The sequence below is a fragment of the Vidua chalybeata genome, chromosome 4 (assembly GCF_026979565.1).
Source record: "Vidua chalybeata isolate OUT-0048 chromosome 4, bVidCha1 merged haplotype, whole genome shotgun sequence".
NCBI classification, from domain to species: Eukaryota; Metazoa; Chordata; class Aves; order Passeriformes; family Viduidae; genus Vidua; species Vidua chalybeata.
This window is the reverse complement of record NC_071533.1, coordinates 71813661-71840365: the sequence shown is the minus strand read 5'-3', so window position 1 is coordinate 71840365 and position 26705 is coordinate 71813661. Positions and strand designations below refer to the sequence as shown.

General features: G+C 53.8%; 1 protein-coding gene across 1 annotated transcript; it reads left to right on the top strand.

Moving 5' to 3' along the window:
- Window positions 1-607: 607 nt before the first annotated feature.
- On the top strand, window positions 608-20139 carry LOC128787063 (cytochrome P450 26B1). Its single transcript, XM_053940944.1, has 6 exons — window positions 608-811; window positions 2754-2978; window positions 15535-15810; window positions 16848-17003; window positions 18111-18392; window positions 19724-20139. The coding sequence occupies exons 1-6, from the start codon at window positions 608-610 to the stop codon at window positions 20114-20116; spliced, it is 1536 nt and encodes a 511-aa protein (XP_053796919.1). The 3' UTR covers window positions 20117-20139.
- The last annotated feature ends 6566 nt before the right edge of the window (window positions 20140-26705 follow it).

The following is a 26705-nucleotide window of genomic DNA, read 5'->3' as shown; positions in this document are numbered from 1 at the left end:
CAGAGCATCTGCAGTTGGACTTTTTGGGGTCTTTTTTTTTTTTTTCCGCCACTCCAAGTTTTTTCTTTTTCCCTTTTTTCTTATTTTTTTTTTTTTTTTTGCTGATTTTTACCCCTCGCCTTCTTCCCTCCTCATCACCCCCACCCCATTTTTTGGAGAGGGCGCTGCTTTTCCTCTTTTAATTTTTTTTTTTTCTTCTTCCCCCCGTTTCCCCTCTCTTTCCGTGCGCGCGTGGTGCTTTTTCTCCGTGTCACTCCGTCAAGTTTACCCCAAACAAGCCCAAACTTCGCAGCGAGGGGCAGAGCAACCACAGCGCTTTTTTTTTTTTTTTTTTTTTTTTCCCTCCCCACCACCTTAATTTTTTTTTTTTTTTTTTTTTTTTTTAAATTTTCCCTCCTTTTCCCCTCTTTCCCCTCGCCGCTTCCCCAACCTGCCAGCGCAGAGGGGGGCGAGCCGGGGCCCCCCTCGCCCCAGGACCCCCCAAGCAGCGCCGAGCGGGCGCTCCGCACTCGCCGTCTCTCCGCGCGTGTGTGTGGGTGCGAGCGCGGTGCCTGTCAAGGGGCTGTTTCTCTCTCCCCACCCTCCTCCTCCTCCCTTCTTTCCAAATATGCTTTTTGCAAGTTTTGATCTCGTCTCGGCACTGGCTACCCTCGCCGCGTGCTTGGTGTCACTGACTTTGCTGCTGGCCGTGTCCCAACAGCTGTGGCAGCTCCGCTGGGCTGCCACCCGCGACAAAACCTGCAAGCTACCAATCCCCAAAGGCTCCATGGGATTCCCTTTAATCGGAGAGACCTTCCACTGGCTCCTGCAGGTAAGGAGGATTCCCTGCTCTTCGCTGGGAGCTGGGTTGGGACCGGTGTGTTTTGGTTTTTTTTTTTTTTTCTTTCTTCCCTTTTTTTTTTTTTTTTTTTTTTTTAATCGGTATTTTTTTAGGGTGCTTTTAGGGCTTTTTCTCTCGCTGGGATTTTTTTTTTTTTTCTCTCCCCCCACCCCCCAACGTCTCCTTTCCCTTCCGATTGCATCATGCGGCTTCTCGGCGAGCTGGGGAGGGTGAGCCGGAGCCGGGGGAGCGGCGGTGGCCGCGGGGGCACCGAGGGAGCGCGGCCGGGCTGGGCTCGCCCCGCGCCGCGCTCCGCGGGGCTGCCCGGGCTCGGCATCGCCCCTGCGCTGCCCACCCCCTTCTCTTCCTCCCCTCCTCAGCCTCAATTCTTGCCAAAACCTGAAATCCGTAGCGCCGGAGCCGCGGGCGGAGGCGGCCCGGGGTGGATGCGGGGGCTCCGCCGCTCGTGTCCCCCCCACCCGAGCCGCGGCTCCGTCCCGTCCCTTCCCCGCTCCCGGCGCTGCTCCCGGCCCGGCTCCCGCGGCGGGGGAAGCCCGCCGAGGTAATCGGGAGATTAACCCGGGATTAACCTCGCTAAACGCCCAACAGCGGCGGGCGGAGCGGGATCCCCCCGCACCGCGGGGCGGCTGCCAAAAAAAATCGGGGGGAAAGGGGGAAAATCCCACAGGAGGAGAGAGGCAGGAGGCGGCCGGGGGGAGCCGCGGGCCGGGCTCGGGGCACCCCGAGGCTCGCAGCATCCCGGGAGGGAACCCCCGAGGCGAAGCCGCGCCAGGGTTTCCCCCTCTCTCCTCCCAGCAGCAAAAAGGAAGGAAAAAAAAAAAAAATTAATTATAGTAATCAAAGGAGGATGCTCCCGCCCTTCATCGCCGCAGCCCGCGGCGGGGCAGGACAGCCCGGTCCCGGCGGGGACAGCGGCGGCGTCCCCCGGTGTCCCCCCCCCCCCCCGCGCCGCCGCCACCGCCGGGGAAGCCCCGCCACGGCGGCCCCGCTCCGCCGCCCGCCGCCGGCGCCGAAGGGGTTAACGGCACGCTCTCAATAGGGCTTTATTTTTTAAAGAAATTTATCAGATTTTTACAGGGGGACCAGAAAAGGGTTCTCGCTTTTCCACAGGCTCCGTCCAAACAGAGTCCAGGGCTAAAAATACAAAAATTTTGTATAAATTGGACTCCATTCGCAACTTGTGCCGCATAAAGGTGCTCTTTGTGCTGCCCTGGAAATGGTGTACAAATAACTCTTTATTAATGCCACAAAAAGGACTTTAATTATATTTACGCAGATCAAGAAACAGGGTCACCTGAACATCTGAACCTCACAACCGCGCTTTTGTTTCAAAATAAACACCCGCGCTCCCAGCCCGGCGGCGCGGCCGCGGCGCTCGCAGCGCCTCTCCCCGCTCGCCAGGGGGGTTTTTTTTTGGGGGGACCCCCCCCGCTATCGCTGCGGCTCCGGCCGCCTCTCCGCCGACAAAAGCCCCTGGAGCATGTGGGAAAGTTATTAAAGTCCCTGAAATCTGGAGATTTACTTAGGCAAAGCGCTGCCTTCCTCGAGTAAAATCAGCCTGAGCGAGGAGGGAGGGGAGAAAAAAAAAAAAAAAAAAAGAGAGAGAGACAAAAAGCGAGGGGGGGAAAAAAGGGGGGGAGGGTGTGAAGGAGGGGAAGAAAAAAAGGGGGGGGGAAATGAGGAAAAAAATAGGAATATGTTTAAAAGTGACAGGGGAGGTAAAGGGAGAAGTAAAAGGGAGGAGGAGGAAGGGGGGAAGGAAGGCACCGACCCCCGCCGGGCTGCGGGGAAGAGCGGGCGGGCTGGACACGGGGTGACCCCAATCCCCCCCCCACCCCTCCCCAAAATTCTGCCCCGATTCCCACCGCGGGAGTAACCCCGCGACCGCGCCAACCCCGCGGCACCCCCGCAGGGCTCCTGCTTCCAGTCCTCGCGGCGGGAGAAGTACGGGAACGTGTTCAAGACGCACTTGCTGGGGCGGCCGCTGGTGCGGGTGACGGGCGCGGAGAACGTGCGCAAGATCTTGATGGGGGAGCACCACCTGGTGAGCACCGAGTGGCCGCGGAGCACGCGGATGCTGCTGGGCCCCAACACCGTGGCCAACTCCATCGGCGACATCCACCGCCACAAGAGGAAGGTCGGTGTCCCCGCTTTTCCCCCCTCCTTTCCTCGCCCGTCCCTTTTTTTGCCCCGTTTTTCCTCCCCCTTTATTTTTTTTCCCCCCTCCTTTCCTCCTCTTTTCCATTTTTCCTCCGTTTTTCCTCCCCTTTTCCTTTTTCTCCCCCTCCTTTCCTGCCCCCTTTCCTTCTCCCCCCTTTTTTCCTCCCCCTCTCTTTTTTTTCCCCTCCTTTCCTCCCTTTCCTTCCCCCCCCCCTTTTTTCCTCCCCCTCTCCTTTTCTTCCTCCCGTTTTTCCTCCCCCTCTCCTTTTTTTCCCCCATTTTTCCACTCTCTTTCCTTTCCCCCCCTCCTTTCCTCCCCCTTTCCTTTTACCCCGTTTTTCCTCCCCCTTTCCTTTTTCCCCCCATTTTTCCTCCCCCTCTCCTTTTCTTCCTCCCGTTTTTCCTCCCCCTCTCCTTTTTTCCCGTTTTTCCTCCCCCTCTCCTTTTTTCCCCCATTTTTCCTCTCTCTTTCCTTTTCCCCCTCCTTTCCTCCCCCTTTCCTTTTTTTCCCCTTTTTTCCTCCCCCTTTCCTTTTCCCCCCTCCTTTCCTCACCTTTTCCTATTTCCCCCCCGCCTTTCCCCCCCCCCCCCCATTTCTTTCATTTTATTCCCTTTTTTCCCCCTTTTCCCCTCTGATCCCTTGAGGAATTTCAAGGTGGATCGGGGTGGGGTGGAGTGTGGGGGGGACACGCGTGACAGGGGCGGCGGGGAGGGCTCCTAAAAGGGCGATGTGGTTCGAGGGGGCGCCCCCCACGGATTGTCACCCCCCCCCCCCCACGGATTGTCACCCCCCCCCATGGATTGTCACCCCCCCCACCCCACCCCCCGAACTGCAGGGACACCCCGAGGAGCTTTTGGTGGAGGGGGTGGTGCTGAGAACTTCCTGGGATTTCTGGGAATTTGGGATGAGGGTGGGGGTTCTGGGGTGAAGCGGTGGCTGGGGGGGGGGTGGGGCTGAGAGCTTTTTGTCTCCCCCTGAGGTGACACCCCCAGGGTAGACAATTTGGGGGTGCTGGGACCCCTTTTGTGTCACTTTAGAGCCCCCAGGGCCGCCAATCTGGGGCACTGAGCCCCTTTTGTGTCCCCCTGAGGTGACACCCCCAGGGCAGACAATTTGGGGGTGCTGGGACCCCTTTTGTGTCACCTTAGAGCCCCCAGATCATCCTGGTTTGGGGTTCTGGGACTCTTTTGTGTCACCCTGAGGGGACATCGCCCCCTTAGAACCCCCGGGGCAGCCAATTTGGGGGTGCTGAACCCCTTTTGTGTCACACTTGAGGTGCCACCCCCCAGGGTAGACAATTTGGGGTGCAGGGACCACTTTTGTGTCACCTTAAGGTGACACCTCCCCCCTTAGAACCCCCAGGGCAGCCGATTTGGGGGTGCTGGGACCCTTTTGTGTCCCCCTGAGGTGACACCCCCAGGCCAGCGGGTTTAGGGGTGCTGGGACCCCTTTTGTGTCACTTTAGAGCCCCCAGGGCAGCCGATCTGGGGCACTGAGCCCCTTTTGTGTCCCCCTGAGGTGACATTGCCCCCTTAGAACCCCCAGGGCAGCCAATTTGGGGGTGCTGGGACCCTTTTGTGTCCCCCTGAGGTGACACCCCCAGGCCAGCGGGTTTGGGGGTGCTGAGCCCCAGCAGAGGTGGGGACCGTCCCCGTGCGGGGTTGGTGCCTGTCCCACCCCATCATCCGTGGGCTCTTCCCCAGCTGGAAATGGGCTGGGAATGATTTGGGATGAAGGGGGAGGGTGGTGTGTCCCCCCCCCACAGCGCTGGTGACACTGTTGGGGACACGAGGCCGTCCCCATCCCTGCCCCAAGGTTGGGTCCCCGCTCCAGCAGTGTTTCCTCTTTTGGAGGCTGTAAAATCCCTTCCAAACCTCCGAAAATTCCTTCCCTCATTTCTCCTGGGGGAGATGGCGGGAAAGCAAACAGCACATGACACCCGTTAGTCACAGTTTTTAGGAGTGACACCACAAAAAAAAAAAAAAAAAGCTGTGTCTGTCCCAAACCAGGACCAGCTCAACCCCTCCAGTTCTGGGGTTTTTCCTTAAAAATGGAGAAATTTTTCCAACCAAGGAGGATGGTGATGGGGCTGCCTCCATCCAGGAGGAAAATTGGTTTATTCCCCATCCGGGGCAGGTTTATTCCCTATCCAGGGCAGGTTTATTCCCCATCCAGGGCAGGTTTATTCCCCATCCAGGGCAGGTTTATTCCCCATCCAAGGAAGGTTTAATCCCTACCCAAGGAGGGTTAAGCGGGATCAGGCAGAGATCTGCAGGTGCCTCCGTGCCCATTCCCTGCTCCTTTCACCCTCCTGCACCTCTGGGTTATTTTTTGCTCATCTAAAGTGGCCTTTTCTCGCCTGCATAAAACCACGGAATTCCGGCCTCGGGAGCAGGCACAGGGGAGTGTGGGTTATGGGGTCATGGAAAAGGGAGGCCTGACCTCTGTGGAATCCTGGTGGGTTTGGGATTGGCACCAGGGCTGGGCCGGGCCATGCCAGCACCACAAACCCGGCAGAGGTTTCCTCTCTCCTCCACAGCTCTTCCTGGTGTTCTCACTCCCGGGTTTTTCCTGCTGGGAAAAACCACGTGGCCAACCCGAAACTCTGAAACCCAAAGCTTTTGGGATGTTCTGGGTCCTAAAGAACTCCACTGTGCTCCTCAGGGTGCTTTTTGCACCCTGACTGGATGTTGGATGTTAGGAAGGAATTGTGCCCTGTGAGGGTGGGGAGGGGCTGGGATGGAATTCCCAGATTTTGCTGTGGCTGCCCCTGGATCCCTGGCAGTGCCCAAGGCCAGGCTGGGATGGGATTTGGAGCACCCTGGGACAGTGGGAGCTGTCCCTGGCTGTGACAGGGAGTGGAACTGATCATCTTCAAGGTCCCTTCCAATTCAAGCCATTCCACAATTCCACGATTTTTGGCATCACTTGTGATTCCAAGCTGACAAGGATCCCAATTCCTAATTCATTCCTAAATCCCAATTAACGCCTAAATCCTAATTCCTTCATCAGGGGTGGCCAAAAGCCTCCCAAGCTCAGGTGTTCCAACAAAACCCTGTCCCAGGATAACCCCGCCTGCTTCTCCCACTCCTTGCTGCTCTTTGAGATCCCACAAACTCTTTTTCCTGGGATTTGGGACACTCTGGGAGTTAATTCTTTTTTAAGTTTTCCCTTTCATCAGCTGGAGATTGAGTCCAGCGCGCCCAGCTCTGGAATTCAGGCGTTTTAGCCTCATTTCTTCACTCCATCTCCCACTCATCGCTGCTTTTGGGAGCCGAGCACCTCCCACCTCACCCACCCTGGGCTGATCCCGATTTAGGGAATCCTCTTCTCCCTAAAAACCCATCCCGGAGCTGCGCACGGAGATAAGCTGAGCCTGCCTCTGATGGGGTTAAAATCGATCGTTCTGCTCTTATCAAGATTCCCAGGAGCAGATTAAAGCTCGTTCCTTCAGGTGCGGCCTCTCCAGAGCTCGTTAATCCCAATTTTCTCTTGTTCCACGGCTCCAGCTTCCAGCTCTCCCCACCCTGACACTCGGAGAGCTCTCAGGAGAAAGGATTTGGACTTAGGGTGAGCTTAAATCTTAAACCGAGCCTGAGTTCTCCTCTTGACCCGCCAGGGAAGCAAGGAAAGAGCTTGGAAAAGGCAGAATTTCCCACGGGATCCCCCCGTTTCCACAGTGAGGGTGCTGCTCTTGAGAGGTTCACTGAGTGATCTGGAGCAGTTGGAAGCTCCGTGGAGAGAGGATTTCCTGGGAAATCTCTTTGGTGGATGATGACCCGGGTTTTCCCTGCATTGCGGGGTTTTATGGTGTTCGGTGACCTCCCGAGCCTTCACTTCCCAATTCCCTGATCCTGCCATAAATTGAGGTGGGATTCCTCTCCTGGCACGGGATTTTGGCCAAAATGAGGAAAAGCGGAGCGTGGAACCCACCTCTGCTGCCCTTCCAACCATTCGGGATCATCTCCAGCTCTTGTCCACGGCCATAAATCCCCCTCATCTTCCCCAAACCCCACGGAGCCGCATTTATTTCCAGCAGCTCCTCTTCCAGCATTCCCTGGCAGGCGATCCGTGGTCTCCAGATTGTCACCGGGATGTGGAGATGAGCTCCAAACCCAACATGTTCTTGCAGGAGGGTTCTGGGATCCTGCCAGGGATCAGCTGCTCGGTGGAGCTTTCCAAGGAATTTCAGCTCCGCGGTGGAATTCCGGGATCAGCGAATTCCCGCTGGATCCGCTGGAGGACGCTTGGATGGCATCGGGGATAGGGTGGGATGATCCAGATCTTGGAGCTCTTCTCTCTTTCGTGGTTCCATGTCCCAGCTGTTTTTTGGGACGTTTGTGGATTCGTTATCCCGTTCCATATAGAATATCCACAAGGATTGATCCCGTGGGTGTTGGTAAAGGATCCTGGGATGCAGGAGGTGCTCAGGAGGATCCCAATCCTAACCCTACAGAACCTCTCTGCCTTTTCCCATCCCAAACAGTACAAAATTTCCCCTCCAGGAGTCTGTCAAAATTCCTATAAATTCCCTGTTTTGGGAAATGAACTCTCCAGTTATAGAGAGGGAATCGCAGGGTATGGAATCAGCTTGGGGCAGGGATGGAAGGTTGGGAACAGAGAATTCCTGCGGCAGGGAATGCCTTCACTGCAGATGTCACTGGCATTGAAAATTCCTATAAATTGAGGAAAAAGTCCCTGTTTTGGGAAATGAACTCCCCGGTTACAGAGAGGGTTTGGAGTCAGCCTGGAGCAGGGATGAGGGGCAGGATGGAGGGCTGGGAACGGGGAAAATTCCTGCGCCATGGAATGGCTTCGTTGCAGATGTCCCCAGTGCTGGCTCTGGCCTTGGCCTCGGACAGAGCTGGGTGACCAGGAATAAACAACAGCAGTTCCAAACTCCTCTTCCACTTTTCTGGGATATTTATCCCGGCCAGGCTGTTCCTGCTGCTGGATCACGGAATTTGCGTTGACGTTGGAGAAGGATCTGGGCCCACCCCTGCTGGAGCCGGAGCTCCACAGTGGAATTTTTGTCTGGAATCACCTCCAGGTTCCTCACAGGAGTGACCTCAGTGGCTGAGCAGGGTCTTTGCTCCGGGTTTTTGGTGGCAAATCCCTGTCCCTGCCCACCCCGTGACGGATGAATGTCATCCCTTGGGATTGGAGTTCCTGCTGGAACTCCCTGGGAAGGGTTGGTGGGATCATTCCAGCTCCTGCTCCATGCTCTTGGGGTCTCCCCATCCCTCTCTTATCCCACCCTGGCTCCTCCCTCCATCCTTGTCCAATCTGATCCCACCTTGTCCTTGTCGACCTCTTCAATTCCCATTTCCACCTGGAAAACCCCAGGCTTTGGGAGCGTTGATTCCGAGGTGAAAGGAGCCGTAATGAGGGCAAAACAAACCTGATCTTAGGGATCCTGCAGCCTCTGCTTTCATGGGATCCAATTCCAGCGGGAAGCTGGAATTCAGCACTCCTGTGCCTGCGAGGGATCCTGGTGGAGAAGGAAATGGGGATTGGGAATGACCAGGACGTGGCCTTTAGGGTTTAGGTCAAGTCTGAGCAGCGCCCAGGGCCAGGAAGGAGATTCCCAGGGTCCGCAGGGAAAGGTGGGATCAGACTTTCCTCGGGATCACCCAGCTTGGCAGGAGAGCGCCGGACCCGTCTTCCAGCTGAGCCATCCCAAAACAGGCACAGCTGGCTGAAAAAAAAAAAAAAAGAAAAGAAAAAAAAAAGGCAAAGATGGAACAAAATAAAAGCAATCCATGGGATTGCTGGGGAGACATCCAGAGATTCCAGGAGGGAGCAGCAGGGAGTGGAGCGGGCCCTGGTTTGTCTCAGTGTCCAAAGCTCCATCGCTCATTAACACACCGCAATTAATGCTCTGCCTCCGAGGCACGCAAGTGTTGAGCTCATTAGCACCGAGTGGAAAGGTCCGAGGCTTTCATATCGTTTGCGAGGGGATTAGGAGCACAAAAGGGGCCATAAATTTACAGCCAAATACAAACCAGCTGCCGCGGGCTCGGCTGGGGGGGAGGGAAGGATCGGGATCGGGATGGGGGAGAGGGCTGGAGGAGGAAGGAGGGATGGGAGGTGGCAGGAATGGATTTTTCCTGCAAAAATCCTGGACCGAGGTTGTTAAGAGGGTTTTTTTTTTTTTAGGGTTTTTAGGATTTTTTTTTCCATGTCTATCCAACCCTCCCAGCCTGTTCTGTGTGCCTGTGGCGGAAAAGAAACCATCCCAATCCATCGGAGCCAGCTCCCAAAATTATATCAAACAGGCTGAATTCCAGCTGCCACCAGCCCTGGGAGCCTTAATCCATGGGCAAAAGCCTCTGGAGCAGGGAAAATCTCCCATGGATGGAGGGTGGCTCCTGTTCCCATTCTGGGGGAAGAATTCCTGGGCTGGGTTGGCTCCTTGACTTTAGACCTAGCAGTGCTGTCATCTCCAGGGGTGTAAATCCAGAGCAATTGCAATTATTTAATCAGTTTTAATCCAAGGGATTAAAAAAAAAAAAAAACCTACATTTTTTTTAATCCAAAGGATTAAAAAAATTTAATTAAAAAATTGTGATCCAAAATTGATAAAAAATTTTAATCCAAAGGATTAAAAAAAAAAAAAAGCCAAATGGAGGAGTTCCTGGCTAAAACACAAATTTGTGGGGATTTCACAGTGCCTTCCAGCCCAAAACTCCCCGCGAGCTCCGAGCTGGCTGTGCTGGCGGAGCAGGAATGTGGCTGTGGGATACCCTGGGAGCTGGACATCCCCAAAATTGGATTTTCCTCCTTCCCGTGCCATCCAGGGTGGGAGATTTTGGTTGTCCTGGGAGGCACAGAGAAGGTGAAGCCCCTCCTTGGGCAGCAACTGGGTGGAACTGCAATCCAGGCTCCACTTCCAGAGGGACGGGGCGCTAATTCCAGGGACCAGGAGCGAATCCCAGGGATGTCAGGGAGTCAGGATCCATCCTGCACCGTTGTTTTGTCCATCCATCCTCCTCCATCCTCCCAAGCAGCTCAAGGAACCTCCTCAAGCTGTGGTTTGCGACATTCCACTCATCCCTCTGGTGGTAACGGAGCTATCCGTCACTTCCCAGGTGGAATTTTTCCCATGAAATCTCTCTCAGCTGCTGGTTCTCCAGCTTCCTTCTCCTTGTAGGGTGGCCTTAAGTTGGGATCACCTTGTGGGGTCACCTCAGCCTCTGTCACCTCCTCCCTGGAGGAGCTTTAACCCTCGCCTGGTCTGCAGGAGCTCCTCAGGTGTTTGCTCATTCCATGGAGATCTTGCAATCCTCAGGATTTCCTTGGAGGAATCCCTTTTCCAAGATTTTTTTCCCTTATTCTCTTAATCCATGCTCTGAAAAGGGGTTTTTATTCCTTCGGGATGAAGTGGCTGCACCATGGATTGGGAATTTCCCGCTCATCCCTTCCTGAGCGTGGCCACCTCTCGCTCTGCTCTGTTCCCAGTTCCTGGAATTCCTGGCAGGACCGAGGACTGGTTTATTTTTAAGCCTGGCTTTGTCTCTAGGAGAATCCCTGCTCTGGGTTACTTAAATCCATAGGGATCCTTCCCTTTTGTCCTCTCGCTGTGCTCCAGGAAAACGCATCGGCTCAGTAAAAACTGGGATTTTCCTCCTAATATTTCATTCCCACTGGTTCCCTGGGGAAGCTGTTCTCCTCCTCCTTGTCTCCAGGGAATCCTCCATGCCCACACCACAGGCAGAGATCCATCACCAGTTGGGATAGCCCATCCCAGGGGTCGGAATTGGGTCTTCAAGGTCTCTTCCAACCCAAACCTTTCTATGATTCCCTGAGCAATGAGAGCTCCGACCGTGCCCACTGGGTTTGTGGGATTCTCCTTCCCCACAGCTCCATCCGCAGGGATCCCAGCAGGATCCCAGCCGGCTGATCCCACCTTTCTGATCCCTTTTCTCTGGACACAGCTCCCATTTCTTTCCCGTGACATCCATGGACGTGGGATCATTCTCCCTTCTTCAGGAGCGTAAGGTGAATTTTATTCTCCTTTTTCTCCATAAATAAAGAGGGAGAGGACACTTGGAGCAGCATTCCCAAGCTGATGAATCCCAGTGCCTTTTGGTATCCCCATAAATTTGGCCGAGAAGCTGAAATTTCTTGGTGGAATTTTGCTGGGGATGGAATTTTTGAGGCAGTTTTGCAGAGGCAGGTCCTGCTTGGTCCCAGCTCTCCCCCACAGCCCTTTTAACAACTCAGCCTTGAAAATTCAGGATTTAAAGCAGGGCCTTAAAGGGTTTGGGGTCAAAATCCTCCCATGCCGTGGAGGGGATTTGTAGGAGAGATTCTTGAACATGGAGATTTTTGAGTTGTGGGGAAATGCAGATCTTGGCCTTAAATTTATTCTGAACCTGACTGGAAATCTGGAAATGCTGGAGTTTCTCATAATCTTGTTTTTTTTTTTTTTTAAACATGGAAAAATCACAGGTAGGGACAACCCTCGAAGGTGCATCATGACATGATGCAAGGATCCGAAATGATCCTTCCATTTTTCCCAGCAGTTTTTTTTTTTTTGGGGGGAATCACTCGAATTTCAGCGCACGAGCCTTTGGCAAAGGCACGTCATTCCTTTTAGCCTGGAGGCTCCAGCTCCTGTTCCCAGACTCCTGTTGGAGGCTGGAGCGTTCATGAGAGCCTGGATTCCTCCAGGATGGAGCCTTCCATGTGCCTCATTTTCCACAGGAAAAAGGGGAGAAAAGGAATCAGTTATTTGCTGTGTGCAAAGGCTGAAACTTCTATAAGCAGAGTGTACGGGCAAGAATGGGATTTTTTTGGAATTTTCTCTCCTTTTGTGGTGCCTTTCCAACTTTTTTGCTGTGTTTTCCCTTTGTTCATGCTCCCAGTACCAGGACGGCCTCTTGCCCGTGAACCACCTCCAAAAATATCCCATTTTCTGAGCCTGCTGGAGCATGGGAATGGGCTCTGGAGAGGGGCAGACATCCAGGATAATGTGGTGATGGGACAGGGCTGGGACAAACACAGCCTGGTCTTTGGAAATGTGGGAAGAATTAGGACAAATCCAGGTTGAGATGTTGCTTTGGATGCTTCCCGACGTCTCCTGTCGGCCAAACCTCTGGCAGGTGCCAAATTGGTTCCTGAAAACATTTCCAGGCTCATCCCGCCTCACTTTGGTCGGGCCAGCGGCTCTCGGCTGGACGGGATGCAGGTGGCTGATCCCAAAATTTCAGTTTTCCTCCTGGAGGGGAGGAACGGAAAGCTCCGTTCTCTCTTTTGGGAGGATGTGCCAGGTGGGAGCGAGGGGCCTGAGAATCACAGGTGGAAAAAGGCAGGGATTGGTGCTGGTGCTTGGAGTGGGAAGGAGAAAGCCACGGAAAACGTGGTCCCCCACACCCCAGCCATGCTGTTGGGATCGCTGTTGGAGCTCACAGAATTCCCTCAAATTCCCTCTCCTTGGCCATGGATTCAGGATGGGGCGTTCTCCAGCTGGGACTGGGGGCACTTTGCTGTCACGTGGAGCTGGAGCTGAGGCGCTGGGAAGAATTTTCTGCCTTTGGAAAACCATAAATCCTTAAATATCCTTTTTCCATGCGAGGTGGAGTGGGAAGGTTCCAGCCGGGCTCGCTGGGTGGTGGGGTCTCCGTTGGTGTGGGTGGAAATGAGTGCCCTTGGATGGAGCAGATTCCCAGATCTGGCTCTTTTGGGACATACCCCAACATGGAAAAACTCTTTCCAACGTCCCCAAAAAAATCCTGGCCCTGCTGTGAGCCCTTGTGGCCGGGTGCCACCGCAGCCGGGCTGTGGCATCTCAGGGTTAACAAAGCTGAGCTTAGGGATGATTTTGCCTCTTGGCAGCTCTGGAACAACTTTTCCTTGCCCCGATTCTCCTCGGCTTTGCCTGGATTCGCTCCTGGAGCAGCCGAGCCGCTCGGCTCGACTTCACTAGAGGGCGCAGGAATTTTAGGCTAGGAACGCGCCGGGGTTCGTCGGGGAAAGTTGGCTGCCTTCTCCTCCTTTTTAATCAACTGGAAAGATGCAGGGTTGAACTGGAGGTGACTGGAAGGGGATCCAGACTTGTGTCTGGCCGGGGAAGGATCTGCTGACATGTGGGATTAGGCGGTGCGAGCGCGGCGGCGGCGGCCGGGACGGAGCAGCGCGGCCGGGGCTCGGGCCGTGGCTGGGAGCTCCAGGGAGCAGCCAGCTGGAGGAGCCTCCTGGCACGAGGAGAGCTCCCAAAATTGCAGAGAAAGAACAAAATCCGCCTCACCCCCCAAGCGCTTAACCTCCCCCTTGTCAGGTTTGTGCTGATCCCATAGGGAGCAGTTCGGTTTTCTCTGCCAGAGGATCCCCCCTTCTGTTCACACCAATCCTTAGGACAGGATCTTTCCTCTTGGGAGCCCGGCTTGATCCGGGGGTGTGGATCCAGCCCCCCGCGCCACGGCAGCGGTTTTGGGACCAGAGGCACATCTGGGACTGTGTCCTTTCTGCGGGGAGCAGGGGGTCCCCAGGTGCTTCTCCTGTGGGAGACGCCGGGGAAGGACGAGGCCAGGAGCCCCCATGGCCACCTCCAGTGGGATGGTGGCTCCCAGCAGGGATGTAGACCCGGTGCTCCTAAAGCAAAGTTGCCCCCTCACTGGCCCTGCTTCCAGCTGGGGAAACTGAGGCATGGGGACATTCAGTGGGAGCCTCTATCCTTATTCCAAGCTCCTCAGCATGGATGAAGGGCAGGTGAGAGCTGGATGGGGACACAGCAGTGTCCCTTCGCCGGCCCCACCCAGGTGGTCTTGTCCCATCCCTGTGGGAGAGCTCATGGATCCTGGCTCTGCGTCAAACCCGTGTCCTGCTCATGGACAAAGGAACCGTCCCTTCCCCACTCCCTTCCCACCTTTCCCACTCCCTCCCCACCTTCCCCACGCAGCCGAGGGTCTCGGCTTTACCCCCTCCAGCTTTTCCTGCCCGAGCAGCTGCTTTTTTTTTTTTTTTTTTTTTTTTTTTTTTTCCCAGCAGAAAATGCCCGAACGCCGCTGCCTTTCCCGGCTCTGGATGCAGGCAGGAGGCGGCCACCGCCGCCCCGTCCCGCGCCCTCGCCGTGCTCTCGCTCCCTGCTGTTCATTCATTCATTCATTGATTCCTCCTCTCATTCATTCATGCCTCGGCTCCGTGCGGCCATCCAGGGATGGCTCCCTGTCCCCGGGCTCGGATTCCCTTCCCTGTCCATCCTCCCCTCCCGGGATTTCCGCGGGCGGCTCCGCGCCGGGCCCGCCGCGCGCTGAGTTTTTACTGGGGGCTCAACCTGGGGCTCTTGTGGAGGCTCCGGAGCCTCCTGCCCGGAGCTGCGAGGGGACAGGGGTGTTTTTTCACCAAACAAACTCCCAGGGAACGCCGGGCATTAGCAATGAGGGGTCGCAGCCAGGAAAATATTACCTTTCCCTTGGAGTGCTGACTGCGGAGGAAATTCTCACATTTACAGCTCCGGCGAGCCCGGCGCTCATGGAAAAGAGGGGGCGGCTTTGATTTCGCTCCTCTCTCGGTGGGTTGATAACTTGGCAGCCCCCCCACCTCGCCTCCATTCCCGCCGGGAAGCGGCCACCGGTGGAGGCTCCGGCGCGCGGCTCCCTCCTTGGAATCCTGGTTTAATTGGATTTTCCTGGAGGCCTGCGGTGCGTGTGCGTCCTGCCCCGTGCGTGTGTGTAGGTTAATAAAAAATAAACAAACAGCACTTTCCCCCCTTTGCTCGGGGAGGGATGCGGCGGGAATGCCGAATGAAAGCGCTGCTGTGCCGGGAAGGGACATTCCTGGCATTGCTGAGCTCCTCGCGCGGGCCCGGGCCCAAATTGGAGGAAAAAAAATTGGAGTAAGGAGCCGTTAGCGTGGGGGACCTGGGGAGGCCCAGTCCTGCTCACTGTTTACTCGCAGAGCTTAAATTAACGCTGGCTGCTGACATCAGGAATTTTTTTTTTTTCCTTGGTTTCCCAAGGAAATGAGCCGAGGGCGATCGCGGCCTCTGCGTACGTGCAGCGGCTCTTCCCCGCTTGAACCCCTGTCGGAGTTCAGCCAGATTCCACAGAGATCCTAAAGGCTCCAAAATAATTATTTTGCTTCGTTTTGCATCCATTAAAAAAAAAAAAAAAAAAAAAAAAAAAAAAGCAAAGGTGGTGCAGAGGTGGGAGGAATTGTCGGTGCTTCCCGTTGGGAGAGTTGTGTTTTCCCTGTGTTGGACGCTGGAGAATCCCTGTGGAAAAGGTGCATTAGTGACACCCAAACCACGGGATGAACAGAGCTGGGATCCTTTGGACACGGAAAGCCAGCTCTGTCCCTCCTGCCGCACCTGGGATGAAGGAATTCCTCCCATCCCTGGTTTGCTCCGTTATTCCCGGTCCCTTGTGATGGTGGTGGTGGGAATCTCGGGGAGGAGCTGGCGTTTCTGGCAGCTTTTTTTAGGAACTGGATGGAGAGTTTGGAATGGCGACAGCTCCCCGTAGGACACCTTGGAGAAGGCCAGGGGTGCTGTGGCTGTGGACAAACCTCTCCTTGCCGTTTTCCCTAGGTTTTCTCCAAGATTTTCAGCCACGAGGCTCTGGAGAGTTACCTCCCCAAGATCCAGCTGGTGATCAAGGACACCCTGCGGGCCTGGAGCAGCAACCCCGAGCCCATCAACGTGTACCACGAGGCGCAGAAGCTGACGTTCCGCATGGCCATCCGCGTCCTGCTGGGCTTCCGCATCCCCGACGAGGAGCTCGGCCGCCTCTTCGAGGTCTACCAGCAGTTCGTGGAGAACGTCTTCTCCTTGCCCGTGGATCTGCCCTTCAGCGGCTACAGGAGGGTGAGATTTGGGCCGGGTTCTCTACGCTGATAACGCCAGTTAATTAATGGGAGGTGGTTAATCCGCGCCTTTCCCCGCTCTCGGTGGGATTTCTCACCCTCTGACCTCAAGGAGTCCATTTTGGGCCACAGTTCCTGATTTAGCGGAGAAGGCAGAGGAAAATGCGTTCCTTGGTGGTTGGAGTGGTTTGACAACAGGAAATAGTCAGGGCTTGCCCAGATTTAATTCGTGTTTTTCCTCATTTGGCAATTTGCCTGTGTTTTTTGAGTTCGTGGGACCCTTCTCCTTTTAATTCCCTCCTGTCCTCGGAGTGAAACAGGTCCTTGTAATTCCAGGAACTAAAACAGATCCGTGTAATTCCCAAAACTAAAACAGGTCCTTCTAATTCCTGGAGTATTCCAGGTTTTCTTTTTTTTTTTTTTTTTTATGAATGATACAAAATGAAAACATAACAAAAAATAGACATAAAACCTTTTTTTCTTTTTCCACGGGGAATTTTGATAACAGAAATACAGGGGTTCAAAATTTGTTTTTGTGGTATCCCTGCAATTTTTTTTTTTTTTTTTTTTTAAATTGCTCTTTGCCCATGGGAACGATTCCATCCCCTCGGAGCCCGGAATCATTCCCAGCAGCAGGTTAGCCCCGAGCAGCTGCACCCCCGTAGGAATTGCTTTACTGGGACCAGGTGATCAAATTGCTGGGGAAGAGGATTCTTTGGGGTGAATGAGCTTTCCTTTGAGACACAATTTTCCCAGGGATTTCCATGCATCCCAGGAGGAGCCGGGGGCTGTGAACCGGTGCTGGACAGGGGCTCCCAGCCCAGACCCGTCATTTACACCTAGGTGTTGATTACTCCGCCTGTGATCTCCCCCACCCCGGCTTTACTCCTCCTGCCCAGGGGACACCTCCAGCATCTTCACACCCTTCTTTGAGCCTCTGCTTTTATGGCTTGAACCTGTCCTGAGCTGCACGTCTGCAGCTCCTGGGACGGGCAAGGTGCTGCTGGTGGCGTGGTCTGAGCGCTTCCTGCTCCACAGGGAATCCGGGCCCGGGAGACGCTGCAGAAGGGGCTGGAAAAAGCCATCCAGGAGAAGCTGCAGAACACGCAGGGCAAGGACTACGCCGACGCCCTGGACATCCTGATAGAGAGCGGGAAGGAGCACGGCAAGGAGCTGACCATGCAGGAGCTGAAGGTAAAGCTCTTCCCCGGGGCCACCTTGGGGTTGTTCTGCCCGGGGCAGGGCCTTCCTGAAGGGAAAAGCGAGGGATGCTCCAGGGAGGAATTGCTGGGGCAGACCTGAGAGCCGGGGGACCACGATGTGTTGGTGGATCCAAACCAGTTGCTTTATTCATTTGCTGGTTGCGCCCAGCCCTTTCTACAAAGCGTTCCACGGAATCATTAAGCTTGGAAAAGGCCTCCAAGATCGTCAAGGCCAGCCTCCATCCCCACTAAACCACACCACAAAACTCCACATCCACTGGGTTTTTGAACGCTTTCAGGGATGGTGGCTCCATCACCGTCCCAGGCAGCCTCTTCCAACGCTTGGCCCCTCTTCCAGGGAAAAAAAAAAAAATTCCTGATATCCAACCTGAACCTCCCTGGTCACAACAGAAGCCTTGATCAGCTGCGTCCCTTGACCTTTCCACTTCTCCTGGTGGCTCCTTTGCAGGGCACAGGAGCCCCTCAGCAGGTTCTTATCTGCAGCTGGGTCATGGCATGCCAGGAGCCATCTCCTGGGCTTTTTGTCTGATCCTCAGACGTTCTGTGTGAAGCTCCTCGCGGCGGCTGTCCAAGGAGTGACCTTCCAGTTAAACGTGACCAGGCTGTGGCTGCCCCATCCCTGGAAGTGTCCAAGGCCATTAACAACGGACACAAACTCTGCCCAGATTTCCCTCATCCATCCCGGTGGGTGGGAAATCACCCAGGAGAATCCACCTCCCTTTGGAGGCCACATTCCCTTTTTCCCTCTCCCAGCTTTGCGATGCGATCCTTCCTCGGGTCACTTTGCATCTTAAATCTTTGGAGCAGCTGTTTTTTCCGGGGAGAATCTGTGGCTGCTCCACCCCTGGGAGCGCCCAAGGCCAGGCTGGACAGGGCTTGGAGCACCTTGGGACAGTGGGAGGTGCCCCTGGGGTTGAAAATCCTTAACTTCCATCCAACCCAAACCGTCCCACGATTCTGAGGCCAGGCTGGAAAGCTTTTGGGGAGAAGAGCACCCCGCGGCACCTTGACGTGCTGGGGTTGGTGGCCCCTCTGCCCCACCCCTGTGTCTCACCCTGGCTCTTTTCCTGCCCCCCAGGACGGCACCCTGGAGCTCATCTTCGCCGCCTACGCCACCACGGCCAGCGCCAGCACCTCCCTGATCATGCAGCTCCTCAAACACCCGCGGGTGCTGGAGAAGCTGCGGGAGGAGCTGCGGAGCAAAGGGATCCTCCACAACGGCTGCATCTGCGAGGGCTCCCTGCGCCTGGACACCATCAACGGCCTCCAGTACCTGGACTGCGTCATCAAGGAGGTTCTCCGGCTCTTCACCCCCATCTCCGGGGGGTACCGGACGGTGCTGCAGACCTTCGAGCTGGACGTGAGTAGTGCTGCACCCCGAGCTCCCCAAAACAGCCCAGCTCGCTTGAGCCTGGCTTAGAGGAGACCTCTGAGGGGACAAAAACGAAGTCCTCCCTAATTAAGTCCTTCTCCCAGTGGCGGGATAAAAGGACGCAGCCTTAAGCTGCACCAGGGGAAGTTTAGGCCGGATGTTAGGGAAAAAAAATCTTCCCAGAAAGAATTGTTGGGCATTGGAATGGGGTGAGGTGGTGGAGTCACCATCCCTGGAGGGGTTTAAGCCTGGATGTGGCACTCGGTGCCACGGTTTAGTGGGATGAGGCGGTGTTAGCTCACAGCTTGGACTTGATGATCTCAAAGGCTTTTCCAGCCTAATTAATTCTGAGATTCTGGCAATGGGATTTGCTCCAGATCCAGCAGCGATGGGATGTGGAGCAAGGGATGCGTGGAGCTGTCAAAGAGCAGACGGGCGTGATGCTTCAAAGCCCAGCTCGTGACAGTGACGCCAAATTCTGAGCTGGGGTGTGACAGGGGAAAGGTTTACGGCAAAGGGCATCTCCGGGCTGCTGGATGACAGGCGGATTAGTCACCGCCATGGCTGGAATTTCCTCCCAGCAAAACAAAATCTCGGGAGCTGCCTTGTCACTGTAAATCCTCCTAATGCAGCGGTTTGAGTCAGAGACCTTTTAAAGTGCTCAGGGGATGATAAATCCACCCCATTTCTCATCGCCCAGGCCCCGACGTGGGTGTTGGGTGTGTGGTGCTGACAGGCGGCGGGGTGTGGGATGCTGTGGGATCCTCTGGGATCCTCTGGGATGCTCTGGGAAGGGCCGGCTGATGTGTGGGGCACGGCACGGGAGAAGCTGCTTCCCCTGCTCAGCACCACGGGGTTCCTGGTAGGCAGCTCCTGCCAGTGACCACAAAGCAAATAAACGGATGGATCATCCCACGGATCCTTGGGATGGAGGGAGGAATAAAGCCAGGATTCGCATCTCTTTGTGCTGTGCTGCCTGGTTTTCCTTTAAATCTGCATCACACTTGAGGGATAAACCCAAAAGAAATGGGAATAAGCAGGGAAAAATGTGAGGGTGGTGCGGCCTGAGCTTGCCCAGGGATTGTGGATGCCGCATCCCTGGAAGTGTCCAAGCTTGGATGGGGCTTGGAGCACCCTGGGTAGTGGAAGATGTCCCTGCCCGTGGAGGGGGGGTGGGACAGGGTCAGTTGAGGGTCCCTCCCAACCCAAACCATTCCATGGAAACAAAATTCCTTTACCTCGTCCCCCTGCTCCCGCTCCCTCTCCAGCAGGATTGACCCACTCTGCTCTCCTCTCCGCCCCTTCCCGCCTCTCTGCAGGGTTTCCAAATCCCCAAGGGCTGGAGCGTGATGTACAGCATCCGGGACACCCACGACACCGCCCCCGTCTTCAAGGACGTGGACGTCTTCGACCCCGACCGCTTCGGGCAGGGCCGGAGCGAGGACAAGGACGGCAGGTTCCACTACCTCCCCTTCGGAGGAGGCGTACGGACCTGTCTGGGGAAGCACCTGGCCAAGCTTTTCCTCAAGGCTCTGGCCATCGAGCTGGCCAGCACCAGCCGCTTCGAGCTGGCCACCAGGACTTTCCCCAGAATCACCCTGGTGCCCGTGGTCCACCCGGTTGACGGACTCAAGGTCAAATTCTTTGGACTGGATTCCAACCAGAACGAGATCCTGACGGGCACAGACGCCATGCTGGGGGCCACCGTGTAGAGCCCGCGCCGGTGGCACCAGGGACGGGCGGCCGGGGGAGGCAGGGGTGGGGTGGGGGCGAGGGGATGGACAGGAGGGGAGGAGAGAGGGATGAGGAGCTTCTCCACGGCGCTCACCTCCGGATCGGGACTGCTTTTCCAGCAGGGAAGCTGCCGAAAGCGTTTTGCTCTTCCCGCGGGACGCGGAGAAGGTCGGGGGCGGCGGCGTCTCGTTTCGTCGGGGAGGAGGAAGACCCGCAAAAGCCGAGTCGAGCTGGGATGGCCGACCGTACACAGTATCTAATTATTATAAATATATATATATAAATATCTATAAAACACTTCTGCTGCCAGGAGGAGAAGGCCCGACTGCGGGAAAGGCTTGGGAATCAGCCGAGGATCTGAGGTCTGGTGTCCCGGGGCAGCTCTGGGGTGACCTCTGACCTTTTGTTTTTAACAGTGTTAAATTAGCTGGTGATAACAGTGTTTTTATGTTTTTTGAGGTGGTTTTTTTTTTATTGTGTTTTTTTTTTTTTTTTTTTTTTTTTTTTTTTTTTAATTTGTTTGGTTGTGTTGTTTATTCCGGGGCATTGGAGCCTTTCCTTGGCCGGGGGGAGACAACGCTGCCCATTCCCAGCCCCTCTCCCGCTGGTGCCGGGGCAGGCTGGGGAGGAGGAGGAGGAGGAGGAGGGGTCGTTTTCTTCCCAAAAAAACCCTCCTGTGGTGTCTTGCCCGGGGCTGAGTCATCCCCGAGGCCCCCGGGAGAGGCAGATTTGCATTTTCCAAGATGTTCTGGGGCTCTGGGGAGGGGGATGCCCTTTTTTTTTTTTCTCCTCTCATTGAGTTTCCTGCTGCTGCTACACGGCCTGTGAGCACCCCCCGCCAGCCCTGGGCACAGGCACCCGGCTTTGGGGACATTTCGGTGCCTTTGCTGTCCCCTCAAGGTGCTGGCACCAGCCCCCGACCCCAGCACGGCTCTGGGGGCACCTGGGGGCGCCGGGGCTGCTCCTGCCAGGGGCATTTGCATTAAAGGTGATCTCTCGAATTAAGCCAACGCACGCATTTGTTTGTCTCGTGTTTGGGGTTTTTTGGCAACGGGAGAGCTCAGCAGGAAGGAGAGGGCTCCGTGTCAGCTTCCACCCCGCATCCCAGGAGAATTCCAGAGCCTCTCCAGCACAAGCCAGCAGCCACCGAGAGGTATCTTGCCTTCCATTTGCTGGTGGGGGGGGGGGGGCGTTATTTTATTTTGGTTTTCTGCATGCAGGAGGCTTCTGGGTTGAGGTGGAGATTTGAGGGGTTGTGTTGGGAGGGTGTGGAGCAAAAGCTCCCCGAGCACCTGGGCAGGTGTTGGGTTCCAGCCAGAGCCAAACGCCAGCTTGGGAGATCCCCCCCCGAGACTTGGGGCAGCTCTTCCAGCCCATCCAGCTCCACTCCTGTCCCATCCCAACCCTCCGAGGTGGAACGGACGACACGAGGAGGCCGAGAGCGGCGACGGGCACCGACCCCACGCTGGCGGGGGGCAGCTTGGCTTTCAGCTCCACGGGGGGGTCCAGAGAAGTCCGGGGGCTTGGAACAGGGAAGGAGAAGGGGCAGGTGTGGCTCACCAGGTGGCTTTGCAGGTTGTGCCTTTGCCTCTTTGGCAAGAGGTGCCTCTTGGGAAGGTGGCGGGAAGTGTGAAGCGAGCGGAGGCGAGGCCGTCTTGGCCGGCGCGGCGCTGGCGGGGGCAAGGAGGAGGGGGGCAGGTTGGGAGCCAAGGGAAGCACTTGAGGTTGGAATGCCGTCAGCCAAGCTGCCAAAAATCCCCCCGGAGCACCCCAGGGGATGGTGGTCCCTCCCACCGGGGTGCACAGCTTGATTTGAGCTGGGATAAAACTCCCGATCTTCTGGGATTCCCCATTCCCGTTCCGATCCCGGCCTTATTCCTGGGTGGTGACCAACGTGCCAAACCCCACAGGAAGGTCTCAGGAGCCCTGGAGCAGAGGCTCAGAGTTTTCCAGCCTGGAATTTTTAAATGGAACACCACTAGCACGGGCCCTGTTGGGATTCCAGGTGTTTCCTTGTCCCTGAGGGAGAGAAAACATTCCCAAAAGGAGCTGGGTGGAAATCCAAATCCCAAAGGGCAAAGGAGAACACAAACCCGGATGTGGTGGGAATGGGAGTCTCCCAGGGACAAACGTCCCGGGAGAGGCGCCGGGCACAGGGAGGTGTCCGTGGTTTTTGTAGGACTTGGGAATGGGGATGGAAGGTGGATGAGCTGTAGGGTGAGAGCCCAGCGGGTGCCCTCCAGGAGCCCGTCCCCGTTTCCATCTGGGATCTGTGCTTGGGGATGAGTGGGCTGGGAAAGGGAAAAGCTGGAGCGGGGGACGGACAGCCAGGATGGAAGGTCTGGTTAAAGACAAATCCCTCGGATAGACGGGCAAAATCTCTTGGGTAGACTTTTCTGGAAGGGCTCCATCCCTCTTTTCACGGGGAATCAGGGAAGGGTTTTTCCCTGAAATTTCAATTTTAGCTTCCAAAGTGAGAACCAAACCTGCTCTGGAGTGAGTTTTGATGGGAATGGGAGCTGCAGCCATCCCTGAAATTCCATTAACATCCCATGGATATACAGTGTTTGTGTGGGGGAGTATTTAGTCCAGGCTGAAGTAAGCCAGGCTTTGTTGTTCCAGTCCTAACTAATATAACTTGACTAAAAAAATAAAGTTGCTGCAGTGGGTTTGCAGAATAAAGCACTTTGAATCTCAGATTTTTTTTTTTTTTTTTAATTAGCACAGTCCAATTTGCTATAATATTATTTTATACACAAAATTTTTTTTTTTTGGTCTGTCTTTATAAACTATTATAAGTGCTATTTTTGTTATAATTCAAAAATAGATATTTAGGACAAAGTTGTGCTGTTAAATATTTGTTATTTAGTAAAAATATGATTTTTTTTTTCCTCTATTGTAAACGTCGTCTGGGAAAAAAATATTAATGTTTTATCCTATTTGTTTTTAATATTAAAAAAAAAAAAAAAAGGAAAAAAGCACTTGGGGGTTTTTTCGTTCGGGAGTTGGTGCCGTGTGCGGTTGTGTTGCGGTCATGTGGGTTTTAATATGTACAGAATATTCTGTGTCCCGTATTAAAATGAATGTTGTGTATTTTGTGATCCCAAAATAAAACCAAACAAAACAAAAACCCATCCCTGTGGCTCCTTTCTAGAATTCCGGAATAAAAAGGGGTTGGAGCTGCCAGGTTTTGGTCTCGTGTTGCAGCTGCTGCTCCTTTGAAGGCCTTGTGGCCTCTGGGTTTCAGGGGGAACCATCCCAAAAATTGGGATAAATTGGGATTTTGGCTCCATGGCCAAGGTGAACCCTGGTTGGTACGGACCCAAAGAGAGGAAATTCCACTTGAAAATAAAATAAATTATGTGGACAGTGGTCAAGTCCATGAATTGAGATGTCCAGAGAGTGGGAATCTCTGTCCCTGGAGATTGGACACGGTCCTGAGCCCCTGTCCAAGGTGAATCCTGGCTGACAGGGAATCCAGTACAGGAAATTCCACCTCAAAATGCAAAAAAAACCACCCCGTAAGATGAAATATTTTTATGGGGAGGATGGTCAAGAGTTGGATCAAGATGTCCAGAAATTTGGAGTCTCCATCTCTGGAGACTGGACATGGTCCTGACCAAGGTGAGCCCTGGCTGATATGAATCCAAATACAGGAAATTCCAAAAGAAAGTAAAAATAAAAATTTTAAAAAATTAATTTTGTGGTGAGGATGGTCAAAATTTGGATCAAGTGGGAGATGTTTGGAGTCTCCATCCTTGGAGACTGGACATGGACCTGAGCTACCTGTCCAAGATGAATCCTCACTGATATGGATCCAAATACAGGAAATTCTACAATAAAATAAAATAGAATAGAGTAAAATAAAATAGAATAATTAAAATAAAATCTTTTTACGGGGAGGATTGTGAAAATTTGGATCAAGTGGGAGAGATTTGGAGTCTCCATCCCTGGAGATGGGATGTGGTCTTGTAGACCTGGACTAAGGTGAATTCTGGGCAGAATCCAAACACAGGAAACTGCACAATAAAAAAATAAAATAAAATAATAAATAAAATATAAAATAAAATTTTTATGGTCAAGCGTTGAAATAAATGGGATAGGTTTGGAGTCTCCCTCCCTGAAGATTGGACGTGGACCTGAGCGAGGTGCCACAGCTGCGAGGTCCAGCCCATCCCAAGGTTTTTGGGAGCTCCAGGATTCCCCATTTCTGCCCAGAGCTTTCTTCTCTTCCCAGGAGGAGAAAGGAGGGAAGAGAAGGCAAATACTCCAGCTGCGTGTGTGTCCTGCTCCCATTTTTTTTTCAGGAATTGCTCCCTATGGAATTGGCACAGGAGAACACCACGGGTGGAGGAACAAACACCCAAGTGCTGAGTGCCTGGGGTGGAGCAGAGGGGGCAGGACACGAGAACTCTTTAATTCTTTACAAATCTATTTCTCACTTTTTTTTTTTTTTTTTTTTTTTTTTTTTTTTTTTTTTTTTTTTTTTTTTTTTTTTTGGCATTTTAAAAGATTTTATTCCATTATCAGTCTCGATGAAGGGTGAGACATGAGAGATGTAAAACTCGACGCTATTCTATCAAAAACTAACTTATTTCTTGGTTGCAATGCTTTATAGATATTTTTCAACTTATTAACTTTTCCTGCACAATGCTACTATTACTTTTAACACTAATCACCAATTATTTTTCCCCCACGTATACATCTTTTACAATTCTAATACATCTTTTACAATTCTAATTCTCTAAAATACCTAATCTTTTTACGAAGTTGTGTTTTAAAACTTATTTCTAGTTCAATCTCTCTCTCAACAATATCACCTCTATTCCAAAACCTTCCTAAATCAACACACCTCATCTCAATATTTACATACAAATACACAAAACCAATTTAAAAAAAAAAAGAAATCCTAAAAATAAAATTCTAAAATCCTACAAAAACCCTAAAAAATCCTACCAAACTTTAGAAATTCTTCACAAATCCATTTCTCACATCCAAGGTGGGAATGACCACCGTGATGAGCACCAGGTGATCATCATCTCCCGTTTGGGCTCCAGGGAGACTGACTCCACCTCCCCACCAAATCCCGGAGTTTTCTGGGGAGCTGGGGCTGCCGTGACGTTTTAAAACCATCAATATTTTAAACCCATCAATGTTTTAGGACGTTCTGGCCCCGGCTGGTGGGAGAAGAAGAGCTTTGGATGATGAGATGTGCCAGGATCGGCTCCTGGTGGGAGCCGCAGCTGCAGCGGAGCCGCGGCGGGCTGGGAGCGCTTAGGGTAATTAGGCAATTAGTGAAGTAATTGGCTTCTGTCTCCTTCCTCTTTTGCCCATAAATAGAGCCCTGACGGAGCCCTGGCCACGGTGGGAGCGCTGGGGAACAGGATGTTGCTTCCAGCGATGACATCCCAAGGCAAGTGCGGGAATGAACAGAGCTTTGGCTGGAAAATGTGACCGTGAAAGCCCAGCCCGGGTCCCTTCGGAGCAGCCCGGGGCTCCGAGGCTCCTCTCCCTCCCTTCAGAGCTTTGTGGCCGCTCTTTCCCTGTTCGGGATGTGTCCTGCCAAGGAGGGTTTTGCCGGCTCTGTCCCGGCCGGAGCCAAACTCCACCCTTGGGTCGCGCTCATCGCCGCTCCCGTCCCCTGCCCAGCCCGGGGTGGCACCTCCCCGTCCTTTCTGTCCCGTCCAAACCCCACAAACCCCGTCTGTCACCTCTGTCCGAGCAGGGGAGGTCATTTCCTTTTGGGATTTCTCCGCTCCCCTCCCTTTGCTTGGATTTATTTATATTTTATTGGTATTTATGGCTGTCAGCGCGGAGCTGCACCACCCCTGGAGTGGGATGAGGCCGCTCCAACAGAAGCAGGGAGAGGGTTTTTTGGTTTTTTTTGGGTTTTTTTTTTGGGATGGCCTCACGGGAGCAGCTGGATCCCGGCTCAGGTCCCTCGGACTCCGTGTTCTTTCCACTCGGCGCCGGCTCCGGGGCTCACGTTACTCCCTTGGTTTTTAACTCGAGCTGAACTCTTGGAAAGTTTCTTTTTAAAGGTTGTGTGTGAGAGAGCACAGGAAAGGTGTGTGATCGCATCCAGGGGTTTTTATTTTTTTTCCCCCTCTGTTTTCATCTTTTTTTTTTTTTTTTTTTTTTTTTTTTCCCCTTCTGAACACAAAAAGGAATTTTGGCTCCTGCAAAATCAAATGGGGTTCTGGAGTGGCCTTGTGTCCTCTTAAAATGTGGATTTAACCTGAAAATCTCCAGGCTCGGGCCATTCCAGGGTAGAGCTGAGCTAAAAGTTGAGCTAAAATCCTGCAGTGTCCTTAAATAACATTTACAGCAATTATAGAAAGGAGAGAAATGGCAGAAAGGGGTGGATTTCCAGGTGGTTTCTCGGCACCGTTTTTCTCCAGAATATTTTAGGAGCCCTGGTGGAACCTGTGCTCTGGTCTTGGCTGGCATTAAAACATGGAAGGTGCCTTGGAATAAAAAAAAAATTTAATAAAACAGAATATTCTGGAAGGGGAAAATCCAGGCAGAGCTCAGAGCCCCTTGCAGGGCCTGGAGGGGCTCCAGGAG

Bases quoted from the DNA above. Each gene is read 5' to 3' on its own strand.
- LOC128787063 (XM_053940944.1), top strand. From the start codon at position 608: ATGCTTTTTGCAAGTTTTGATCTCGTCTCGGCACTGGCTACCCTCGCC. The intron at 2,979-15,534 runs GTCGGTGTCCCC...CGTTTTCCCTAG, and splicing joins TCCACCGCCACAAGAGGAAG to GTTTTCTCCAAGATTTTCAG. The intron at 18,393-19,723 runs GTGAGTAGTGCT...GCCTCTCTGCAG, and splicing joins TGCAGACCTTCGAGCTGGAC to GGTTTCCAAATCCCCAAGGG.